Genomic DNA, 13,013 nt, shown 5'->3' with positions numbered 1-13,013 from the left:
TTTTACGCCGTTCCTCATACGGCATAAGTGATTAGGTGACTTTATTCTTCGGGTTGGTGTGATTCCGGTGATACCAGATTTATATCCGGTTTTTGTGTTTGGCTGCTGTCACACGCTAAATGACACTTTTTATTGCAAAAACTAGTTTTTGCATCACCATATTTTGAGAGCTATAATTTTTCCATATTTTGGCCCACAGAGTCTTGTGAGGGCTTGATTCTTGCAGGATGAGCTGCCGTTTTTATTGGTACCATTTTTGGGCACATGACATTTTTTGATCGCTTTCTATTCTGATTTTTGGGTGACAATGAACAAAGACTTCTTTTAGACTTCTCCATACAGATGAACACTCGGCTCGGCAAAGCATTCTTGTGTTTTCAAGTAGGAGAAGAAAGTCACTTCTAGACTTTTCCAGCAGCAGCTCATCTCCCTGGAAAACAAAGGCAATGGAAGCTGAAATTGTAACGACCTCCTCCTTCTAATTCTAACGCCCTGATATCATCTGTTGTGGGAGATTCCAGAGGACTCCATTCTCATCAGATGGGCAGTCAGTCCCTCTGCAATCGGTCGGTTCAGCTGACTTTACGGATAGGACATCAATAGTTGAGGCCTAGACAACCACTTTACGTTATAAATGACCAACCAACATTAGAAATAACAGTTAATTCCATGTGTCACAGAGGTTAAAGATGGATACGGGGGGCTACCATTAGCCTAACATCACACAGTGTTTTTGTTTAATTTACACCAGCAAAGGTAGTTTTACAGCAAAAAAAAGAAAGGATGTCAGCATAAAATGATTGTTCCAACCACGGACAGGCGCTCAGCATGGCCGAAAGGTTCAGTGCACCTTCCCACATACTTGTTTTCAATCAATTTCTTTCTCACTCTTACTTGATTGACAACTTTGGCTTTACAGGAGCCAGAGACAAGCGCAGATATAGTAAGGTATGAAAAGCTTAGCCACACCTGCTCATTCAATGGTTTTCCTTGTTATTATGGAAACGTGCACTTAGATTCAAACTGAAGACAGCAAAACCATGAACTGAAAGAAATGGAAACAAACAGTAAACAAACACAAAGGAACCAAACCAGAATATGTATTAAACGTTAGGTTCCTCCAAGTCTCCCTCCCTCTTTTACTCTGATGAAAGCTTCACATTCCCTTAGCATTCTCTCAAACAGCTTAATGGGGTAGTCATCTGGAACAGCTTTCCAGCAGTTTTGAAGTATTATCTAGAGGTGCGGAGCACTTGTTGGCTGCTTTGCCTTCACTCTGCGGTCCAACTCATCCCAAACCATCTGAAATGGGTTGAAGTCGGGTGATTGTGGAGGCCATGTCATCTGACACAACACTCCATCTTCCTTCTGCTTGATCACATAGCCCTTAAAAAGGCTGGAGGTGGTTTTGGATAATTCTGCTGTTACAACACAAAAGATGCTCCCGTTAAGAGAAAACCAGATGGGATGGCATGTTGTTACAGAATACTATGGTAGCCATGCAGGGTAATTATGCCTTGAATTTGTAATAAATCATCAACACACCTCTCTGTTCATGCTTCTTATTTGGCTCCACACATGTGAAAACCATCTGTTCTCTTTTTCCATATCTCACAAAGACATGGTAGTGAGTTCCAAAAATCTTAAATGTCACTCAGCAGACCACAGTACATATTTACACTGACCTAATGCACAGTTTTTTTTGTTGCTTGGGCCAAACAAATGTCTTCTTTTTTGTGGTCCATAGTAGTGGCTTCTTTGCAGCAGTTTGACCCTAGAGCCCTGCTTCACACAATCTTTTATGGACAGTTTCTGAAGAAATGTGTCTGCTACTTGATGTCTGTACCTCATATAGGAGGGCTGTTATCTGAGGAGCTGTCAATATGTGGTTTTTGAGGCTGTTAACTCTGATGAACTTATCCTCTGCAGCAGAGGTAATTTTTGGTCATCCTTTCCTGGGGTGGTGCTTATTAGAGTCAGTTTTATTATAGTGATTAAAAGTTTTCATGACTGCAATTAAGAATGCCTTCAAGGTTTTAGCAATTTTCTAGACTGATTGACGAGTATGTCTTAATTAATGGATTGTAATTTCCTTTTACTTAGCGGAGCGGTTCTTGCCATATGCTGGCTTAGAATAGTTGTTCAATGGGTCTCAGCCCTGTAAGGAACGTGTAACTACACTGCCTCTACAAAACACTCCTGATAGTCGCAAACATTTTCTGAAGCCTGGTGATTCCACATATAAACTCTAGACAGGATATTCCTGTTCATCAGAAGCCACCCAGGAGACTACCCGTTGAAGCCGCTTGAGACAATGCCAGGGTTTTTTACAGCTGTAATCATAGTAAAATGGGTGTACGCTGATGAATCTAAGGTTTGACACTGTATTTTAGTTTGTTTCACACTTGTCTCTTTACTAATTGCTTCCATTTGTGGTTTTGCTGCTTCTGAATCTACAATGTGCACATTCCAATAAGAACAAGGAAATCCATTGCATGAGTAGTATGTCCAAACATTTGCCTAATACTGTACATATTGTACTATACAAAGGAGCTTACAGACCTCTTGCTTAGGAAGAGTTAAAAGTTGTTGTAGGGTATCGTCACAGCAAATAGGTGAAAAGCAAATTATTACGGTAATTCTTTTATGAGAAATTCTAAATATGAAGAAATCCAATTCAGTTATTACTTTGCTTTCTAAACATGCACATTATTACAATATTTTTCACTCAGTACAAATAGTTTTTGCTTTATTTCTAGTTTTTCTGTAGAAATTATAGCTGAACTGTGGATCATGTCTGTTACCGTGCACAATTTTTTTTTTTACTAAATCAACTCTACTTTTTATTTTGCTCCATGGTGGAAAGTCCATTTGTTTTGCACCACATCTAAATCACCATTTTATCATCTGATATCTGTTCTTTCTTTTAAAAACAAGCTCATTTTTCTAACAAAAAGCGTTGGTGGTGTGACAGCTTAAATGGTTCTTTACCTGTGGACAGGATTATAGTATATAAAATGATTTTTCAGACGTCATTTTTGGTCCATTTTCCACCAATTCTGTTGATTTTTACCTCCAATTGGTTGGACCATAGATAACATCATAGTGATAATACAAAAGTCTAGAAAACTGTGAACTTTACATATATTAGAGACCGTTCAGCCATTAGTCCAAGCCAGAGCATACTGTTATGTCATCTGTATCATTGCTTGGATCCAGTCCATCAGTAGTTAGAAGAGATTCATTGTTTCAAAGGCAACCTTACCCGCTTATTGTATACTAATAAAAATACAAAGTTCTGGCCTTCGACTATGTGTAGCTCAGTCTTGTCGTGTGAGTATCTACTGATACTTCAGAGTCTGTGTAAAGACCAGGTCTCATTATTTCTGCAGAAAGGTCTTGTAATGGCCACATCTCCACCCAGAAAAAGGCTGGTGAGTAAACCTTTGGCCTACTTTTGTTACCGATTGAACGTCGTTGTTTGTAGTTGTTCCAAATCTGACAGATCATTTCCTTGAATGGCCTAGTTGTTATGGTGTACAAGATGGGGTTCAGGGCACTATTTATTGGAAGTATGAAGATCACCACCCAAGAACTGATGGAACCTGGAGGACACAATATGAGATTTGTTAATTTCCAGAGCTTGTTATTTCAAGAGTTTAACACTTCTGTTCACACAAAACTACATATTTACAGTGAATCATGCTGCTCTTTTGCCTCATTCCACGTTTTCTGTAGATCTATCACATGAGTAAATGAAACAAAGATTGGTTCTTTCCAGCTCATCCCCATATGGAGCCACAATTTTAATTACTTCTGTCAAACACACATTTACCAGAGTGGCCTTCACAGAGACAAAATTAAGTAATCAATTAGAATGATTGACGTTTTAGAGTATTAGATATGAAGGGACAGCAATATTATTACCAAATGTTGACAAATTCTCTACCTTCTGATTTAGTCAGTTTTTACTCTGGAATGGCTACGCACATTTACCCTATGAGCCATCCATAGACCCCCATTCACCCTACAAAGGCCTACTTTTCCCTTTGTGCAGTATAGTTCAGGGAGTCCGTTTATGGAACAGCGCAATAAAGTACATGATTCCATAGAGAGGCATCTAGTATAATTAATAAACATTTGTATACGGTATTCATGATGCCACTGTATGACATCTATCACAGATCTCTAAACCTTTTACCAGCATACATTTATTGGAAAGAAAAATATGCAATGTGGTACGAGTCTTTCTGGTACAGTATCTGATCATTTTTTTCATTTTACATAAAAATCATCTTTTGGTTTGCGCACCTAACCAACTGCAAAAACCTATGACAATGGACTATTTGTTATAATTGTCACTGTTCATAGCTATTAATTCAGTGTAATGCGGCATGGATGTTTGTTAGATTTCATGAATATTTCTGAAATGTATGAAAATATTTTTCTTAGTAAGGTAGACATCAATATTTTAATTTTTCAGTCCCTGAGAAAGAGTGCTTATGATGTGAATATAATAATGGGAACAAACAAAAATTTGTAACTTCAATAATTTTCACTGTCGACCTAGCGTAAGAAACATATTTATTTGTCAGTTCATTGCGCCAGTTTATAACGCACGTTGGCACATTATCTTGTTACTCCAGTTAGTATTATACCTGGCTGAGCCATAAATTGGTTCTAATGTATTCCTCCTGGGAGCTTTCTACATAAAGCTATTATGGAGCACAATTCAAGTCATCGCTAGTTATCTCTTTAATATTCATATAATTCTCTGGATTTGAGGTTATATTTGGAAGTTTATACATTAGCTATCATGACATGTAAGAAAATGGCTTAGCTTCAAATTAGAATTTCAGATTTGTCACTGATAATTCAGGAGGTACCAAATGGGATTTCTTAAAATGGTTGCAACAACTGTTCCTTCACATATACAACTTTGTTAACATGAATAAATTGTACATTATATGAACCAATTAATTCCCAAACATCAAGTGCATGGAATCCACCCTAATAGAAAACAATTAATATTCCAGTCCAAGTCTCTAACCCAGTTAAATGTAGTTTCTTATTCTTATTTAACCTCTTAACGACCAGGGGTATTTCAGTTTTTGAATTTCCATTTTTTGCTCCCCTTCTTCCCAGATCTATAACGTCTTTATTTTTCAGTCAATATGGCCATTTGAGGGCTTGTTTTTTGCAGGATGAGTTGTACTTTTGAATTCTACCATTGGTTTTAACATATCATGTACTGGAAAATGGGGAAAAAAAATCCAAGTGCGGTAAAATTGAGAAAAAAAAGTGCAATTCCACAGTTGTTTTTTTTTACCATGTTCACTAAATACTAAAACTGACCTGCCATTATGATTTTCCAGGTCATTACGAGTTCACAGACACCAAACATGTCTAGGTTTTTTTTAAGTGGGGAAAAAATTAAAAAATTTGTTAAAGAAAAAAAGAAACAAAAAAGGTGCCATTTTCCGAGACCTGTAGCGTCTCCATGTTTTGTGATTTCGGGTTGGCACCGAGCTGACATTTTTATTGATACCATTTTGGTTTAGATATGATCTTTTGATCGCCTGTTATTGCATTTTATTGCACTGTAGTGGCGACCAAAAAAACATAATTCTGGCGTTTTTAATTTTTGTCTCGTAAGCCGTTTAGTAATCAGGTTAATTCTTTTTTTATATTGATAGATCGGGCGATTTTGAACACGGCGATACCAAATATGTTTACACTCACTGGCCACTTTATTAGGTACACCATGCTAGTAACGGGTTGGACCCCCTTTTGCCTTCAGAACTGCCTCAATTCTTCGTGGCAGAGATTCAACAAGGTGCTGGAAGCATTCCTCAGAGATTTTGGACCATATTGACATGATGGCATCACACAGTTGGCGCAGATTTGTCGGCTGCACATCCCTGATGCGAATCTCCCGTTCCACCACATCCCAAAGATGCTCTATTGGATTGAGATCTGGTGACTGAGGAGGCCATTTGAGTACAGTGAACTCATTGTCATGTTCAAGAAACCAATCTGAGATGATTCGAGCTTTATGACATGGCGCATTATCCTGCTGAAAGTAGCCATCAGATGCCTATTCTTAGCTGAGAGGAGTGGTACCCAGTGTGGTCTTCTGCTGCTGTAGCCCATCTGCCTCAAAGTTCGACGCACTGTGCGTTCAGAGATGCTCTTCTGCCTACCTTGGTTGTAACGGGTGGCAATTTGAGTCACTGTTGCCTTTCTATCAGCTCGAACCAGTATGCCCATTCTCCTCTGACCTCTGGCATCAACAAGGCATTTCCGGCCACAGAACTGCCGCTCACTGGATTTTTTTCTTTTTCGGACCATTCTCTGTAAACCCTAGAGATGGTTGTGCGTGAAAATCCCAGTAGATCAGCAGTTTCTGAAATACTCAGACCAGCCCTTCTGGCACCAACAATCATGCCACGTTCAAAGGCACTCAAATCACCTTTCTTCCCCATACTGATGCTCGGTTTGAACTGCAGGAGATTGTCTTGACCATGTCTACATGCCTAAATGCACTGAGTTGCCGCCATGTGATTGGCTGATTAGAAATTAAGTCTTAACACACAGTTGGACAGGTGTACCTAATAAAGTGGCCAGTGAGTGTATATTTGATTTTTTTATTGTTTTATTTTGAATGGGGCGAAAGGGGGGATATTTGAGCTTTTATATTTTTTATTTTTTTTCAAATATTTTTAAAAACATTTTTTTTTTACTTTTTACATGCTTCAATAGTCTCCATGGGAGACTAGAAGCTGCAGTACTTTGATCGCCTTTGCTACACACAGGCGATGATCAGATCGCCTGTGTGTAGCAGAAATGCTCACTTGCTATGAGCGCCAAGCATGGGGCAGCGCTTATAGCAATCTTGCATTGACAACCATGCTTCAGACCTCTGGTTGTTAAGCCGACCCATCGGTGACCCACAATCATGTGACGGGATCATCAATGGGCGGGATTAGTGACACGCTTCCTGTAAGAATAAGTTAAATGCTGTCAGATTGACAGCAGCATTTAACTAGTTAACAGCTGTGGGTGGATCACAATATATAGATCAGCTGTCATGTGTCTGGAAAGGTGCGGACTTAGCTCCGGAACAGGGGGGTCTGACATGTGCGTACTATTATGCCACATGTCGGAAAGGGGTTAATAATGTGGTCTAGGCCATTCAATGATCTTTGCCCTAATAGATATAGAAACCCCAGTAGAAGCTGTCTCCTGTTCTGTGGTTTTCACTTGGGTTCTCAAATACTACAGAAGACACATTAATAAGACCCCAGAAGATAAGAGTTTAGGTGGTGTATCTAGACACATCAATACGGCTCTAATTGCTGCATTTTATTATACAGAAAGGCACTTACTATGTCCAGATTGTTATAATTCTCTAGTATGTGGCTAAGTAGAATTGGAACCTATTAAATAATATATCTTTGAATATTGAACAACGATGTTATTTAGATTTTGGTGAACCAACAATATCCATTGTATGATTATTACATCATTTTGTATGTGTGTATTCCTGTTTGCCAATTTTAGCAACTGTATGTAAAAGGTAATTTATAATGAATTACTAAGTTAGAACTTAAAGTAGTATCATCATCTAAAACATTTATGATATACAGGCAGTCTAAGGATTATGAGCAAGATTGGTTCTGTAGGAAATGTTTTTAAACTGAATTTGTTTTCAAGTTGGATTAGGTACATTTTTATTACAGTAACAGACAACTTCTTGTAATGTAATGTAAAGTACCAGAGTCGGATAAAGAGGCGGTCACCCCTCATCTGCACATCGAACAAGAGCCAGCTTCTCATATTGTAATGTAATCTACAGTACCAGACAGACCTGGAAGAAGAGGTGCCCACCTCTTGCCTACACATCCAACAGAAGCCGACTTCCTGTAATGTAGAGTATTGCACTGTACCAGACCTAGAAGAGGTGGACACCGCTCACATGCACATCTAACAGGAGCCAACGTCCTGTAATGTACAGTAATTTACAGTACCTGACCCAGATGTGTCAGGCACCCATCACCTGCACATCTAATAAGAACCAGCTTCCTGTAATGTATTGTACTGTACAGTACCGGACCTAGAAAAAGAGGCAGGAACCCCTCACCTGCACAAGTAACAGGAGCCAGCTTCCTGTAATTTACAGTACTGTATCAGACCTAGAAGAAGAGACAGACACCGTTCGTCTGCACACCCACAAGAGCCAACTTCCTGCAATGTACAAAAGTATACTGTGCCTGACCTAGAAGAAAAGGTGGACACCCATCATCGGCACATCCAACAAATGCCAACTTTCTGTAATGTACAGTACAGTACCAGACCCAGATGTGTCAGGCATCCCTTGTCTGCACATCTAACAAGAACCAGCTTCCTATAATGTAGAGTACTGTACCATACCAGATCTAGAAGAAACCTCGGGCACATTTCGCCTGCACATCTAACAGAAGCCAGCTTCCTGTAATTTATAGTACTGGACCTTGAAGAAAAGGCAGACACGCCTCTGCACACCCACAAGAGCCAACTTACTGTAATGTACAATAGTGTACTGTATCAGACCTAGAAGAAGAGGTGGGCACCCATCACTTGCACATCTAACAAGAGCCAGCTTACTGTAATGTACAGCAATGTATCCTACCGGTCTTAGAAGGAGAGACAGTCACCCCTCGTCTGCACACCCACAAGAGTCAACTTCCTGTAATGTACAATAGAGGACTGTACCAGACCTAGAAAAGAGACAGACACCCTTTGTCTGCACATCCAACAGGAGCCAAATTACTGTAATGTACAATAGTGTACTGTACTACACCTAGAAGAAGAGACAGACAACCCCTCGTCTGCACACCCACAAAAGCCAACTTCCTGAAATGTACAATAGTATACTGTACCAGACCTAGAAGAGGCGCACACCCCTCGTCTGCACACCCACGAAAGCCAACTTCCTGCAATGTACAATAGTATACTGTACCAGACCTAGAAGAAGAGGCGGACACCCCTCGTCTGCACACCCACAAAAGCCAACTTCCTGCAATGTACAATAGTATACTGTACCAGTCCTAGAAGAAGAGGCGGACACCCCTCGTCTGCACACCCACAAAAGCCAACTTCCTGCAATGTACAATAGTATACTGTACCAGACCTAGAAGAAGAGGCGGACACCCCTCGTCTGCACACCCACAAAAGCCAACTTCCTCAAATGTACAATAGTATACTGTACCAGACCTAGAAGAGGCGGACACCCTTCGTCTGCACACCCACAAAAGCCAACTTCCTGCAATCTACAATAGTATACTGTACCAGACCTAGAAGAGAGGTGTACACCCCTCGTCTGCACACCCACAAAAGCCAACTTCCTGCAATGTACAATAGTGTACTGTATCAGACCTAGAAGAAGAGGTGGGCACCAATCACTTGCACATCTAACAAGAGCCAGCTTACTGTAATGTACAGCAATGTATCCTACCGGTCTTAGAAGGAGAGACAGTCACCCCTCGTCTGCACACCCACAAGAGTCAACTTCCTGTAATGTACAATAGAGGACTGTACCAGACCTAGAAAAGAGACAGACACCCTTTGTCTGCACATCCAACAGGAGCCAAATTACTGTAATGTACAATAGTGTACTGTACTACACCTAGAAGAAGAGACAGACAACCCCTCGTCTGCACACCCACGAAAGCCAACTTCCTGCAATGTACAATAGTATACTGTACCAGACCTAGAAGAAGAGGCGGACACCCCTCGTCTGCACACCCACAAAAGCCAACTTCCTGCAATGTACAATAGTATACTGTACCAGTCCTAGAAGAAGAGGCGGACACCCCTCGTCTGCACACCCACAAAAGCCAACTTCCTGCAATGTACAATAGTATACTGTACCAGACCTAGAAGAAGAGGCGGACACCCCTCGTCTGCACACCCACAAAAGCCAACTTCCTGAAATGTACAATAGTATACTGTACCAGACCTAGAAGAGGCGGACACCCTTCGTCTGCACACCCACAAAAGCCAACTTCCTGCAATCTACAATAGTATACTGTACCAGACCTAGAAGAGAGGTGTACACCCCTCGTCTGCACACCCACAAAAGCCAACTTCCTGCAATGTACAATAGTGTACTGTATCAGACCTAGAAGAAGAGGTGGGCACCCATCACTTGCACATCTAACAAGAGCCAGCTTACTGTAATGTACAGCAATGTATCCTACCGGTCTTAGAAGGAGAGACAGTCACCCCTCGTCTGCACACCCACAAGAGTCAACTTCCTGTAATGTACAATAGAGGACTGTACCAGACCTAGAAAAGAGACAGACACCCTTTGTCTGCACATCCAACAGGAGCCAAATTACTGTAATGTACAATAGTGTACTGTACTACACCTAGAAGAAGAGACAGACAACCCCTCGTCTGCACACCCACGAAAGCCAACTTCCTGCAATGTACAATAGTATACTGTACCAGACCTAGAAGAAGAGGCGGACACCCCTCGTCTGCACACCCACAAAAGCCAACTTCCTGCAATGTACAATAGTATACTGTACCAGACCTAGAAGAAGAGGCGGACACCCTTCGTCTGCACACCCACAAAAGCCAACTTCCTGCAATGTACAATAGTATACTGTACCAGACCTAGAAGAAGAGGCGGACACCCCTCATCTGCACACCCACAAAAGCCAACTTCCTGAAATGTACAATAGTATACTGTACCAGACCTAGAAGAAGAGGCGGACACCCTTCGTCTGCACACCCACAAAAGCCAACTTCCTGCAATCTACAATAGTATACTGTACCAGACCTAGAAGAGAGGTGTACACCCCTCGTCTGCACACCCACAAAAGCCAACTTCCTGCAATGTACAATAGTATACAGTACCAGACTTAAATCATATATATCCCTAAAAATTATCTTTATTGATTAAAAACCATATACAATGGTTCACACCAAAAAAAAGTGCACAAACAAAAACAACCGTGTTCCAATATTACCAATTAAAAATGGGTAAGCTAGAAGTCCCTCTTACGTCAACTAAGCTGTCGCCTTCCTGACTGCGGAGGTTGGCACCCTAGGGGGGAACATTGTGGCGCCCCCGCTCCACGATGACTGACCCTGGGAGCCCTGTAACACCCTACAGCCACTAAGGGAACCCTTCTACCCGATGTCCTAAAGGAACCCCTATCAATAGACATAGACGATCCTTTATCTAAGAGGACCCTAGACCCCAATTAAGAACAAAAAAGAACACAATAGGCAATTGGTGACGACTGACATAATTTCACAATGTGGTCAAAAGATAACAATACTCCAGGGGTTTGGGCCCTTGGTTTGCCAAAATAGACTGTAGTCTCTTAGCATGCAGACTAAATTACAAAAGTTGCTGCAGAAATTAGATACTGCTTACACTGCCAACTAATAGTTGGCATTGATGAAAAAATGGTGCTCAGAAAACTATTAGAGCCAACTCAGATGTGGTCTGATCACTGTAGGAAAAACCTAATGTTGGTTAAGGCCGTGTGCCCACGTAGCGATTTTTAAGCGTTTTTGCCGCGATTTTCGGCGCAAAAACGTTTAAAAATCGTGTACAGAACGCCCCTCATGCATTCCTATGGCATTCCGCACATGCTGTGCTAATGCTGCGCTTTTTTCCGCGGCGGAATCGCATCGCGGAAAAAATCGCAGCATGCTCATTCTTTTGTGCGGAATTGCAAAGAATTGCCGCGATTCCGCACCCATAGGAATGCATGAGAATCGCTTACTTCCCGCATGTGGCTATGCCCACCATGTGGGAAGTTAAGCGTCTCATGTGTGGTTGGTGCCCACGGTGTGGAGGAGAGGAGACTGTCCTCCAGGCCCTGGGCACCATACCCCTGTAAAAAAAAGAATAAAAAATCGGGGTATATTTACCTTCCGGTGTCCCGCGCTGCATTCCCGGCCTAGGCGTTCCCAGTAATGCCTTGTGGCAAGGCCCTGTAATGACGTAGTCTAGCGTGACTCTAGCGGTCTCGCGAGATCGCTATAGCAACGCGAGGCTACGTCATCACAGGTCTCGCAAGGCATTACTGGGAACGCTGAGGACCGGGATGGCAGCGCGGGACGCCGGAAGGTAAATATACCCCGATTTTTTTATTTTTTTTAGCATTTTAACATTCTATCTTTTACTATTGAGGCCGCATAGGCGGCCTCAATAGTAAAAACCTGCTCACACTTGTCAAACACTATGTTTGACGAGTGTGACCAACCTGTCAATCACTTTCCAAGCGATGCTTCAAATCGCTTGGAAAGTGCTTGAATATCGCACACGAAAATCGCGATCATAATCGCGGTGAAATCGCGCTGAAAAAAACGCGCGATTTCTGGGAAGGAGTCCAGTTTTTAGTGAGCGTTTTAAAACGCTACGTGGGCACATAGCCTAAATCAGTGTTTTCTAAGCATGCAGTGTATGTTCACACTTTTTCCAATAGCAACAAAAAGACCAACAATGCCACATTTCAAATGTTGCATGATATTGCCCAAAAGAAGTTATAACCCCATCATTAACCACGTGTATAAAATGGAAGTGGTTTCTAAGCATGCAGACTGTGTTCAAAAACTGCTGCAATAGATACTGCTTTTTAATGCCAATTGTTAATGACACAGATGAGTACCAATGCTAAACCAACTTGAAACTACAATCAGGTCAATGAAAGACCCAAGATGCAACACATTCATGGTAGGAGAAAAAAAAATGGTTTGCATACATATAACTATAATTAGCAGGTTTACTGCAGACTATGATCCAATCTATACTCTGTATTGTAGTGACACAGATACACGGTGTGTAACCCCACAACTAATAATCAGGAAAGAGAAACAGCCATATATAACAGAAATGATGAGAAATGCTGCATATTGCTGCCACAAGAATGATGGTACTCATCTGGTTAACTGCCACCAGCCATAGAGAATTATACGCCTCCACGCGTTTCACCCATTAGGGCTCATCA

The 13,013-nt window shown here is 41.4% G+C and overlaps 1 protein-coding gene across 2 annotated transcripts in view; it reads right to left on the bottom strand.

The window, feature by feature from the left end:
* Positions 1-712: 712 nt before the first annotated feature.
* Positions 713-13,013, bottom strand: part of RXFP1 (relaxin family peptide receptor 1) — a 548,429-nt gene continuing 536,128 nt past the window's right edge. For both annotated transcript variants that reach the window (XM_073576626.1, XM_073576616.1), the window contains exon 18: positions 713-3,605. In XM_073576626.1, coding sequence (XP_073432727.1) covers positions 3,310-3,605 — 296 coding nt within the window. In that variant the 3' untranslated portion in view covers positions 713-3,309. The remainder of the gene's footprint in view (positions 3,606-13,013) is intronic.

This window comes from Dendrobates tinctorius, unplaced genomic scaffold (assembly GCF_039654945.1).
Source record: "Dendrobates tinctorius isolate UK_male_01 unplaced genomic scaffold, ASM3965494v1 ptg000008l, whole genome shotgun sequence".
NCBI lineage: Eukaryota > Metazoa > Chordata > Amphibia > Anura > Dendrobatidae > Dendrobates > Dendrobates tinctorius.
The sequence above is the reverse complement of the archived record's forward strand: the minus strand, read 5'-3'. Positions and strand labels throughout refer to the sequence as shown.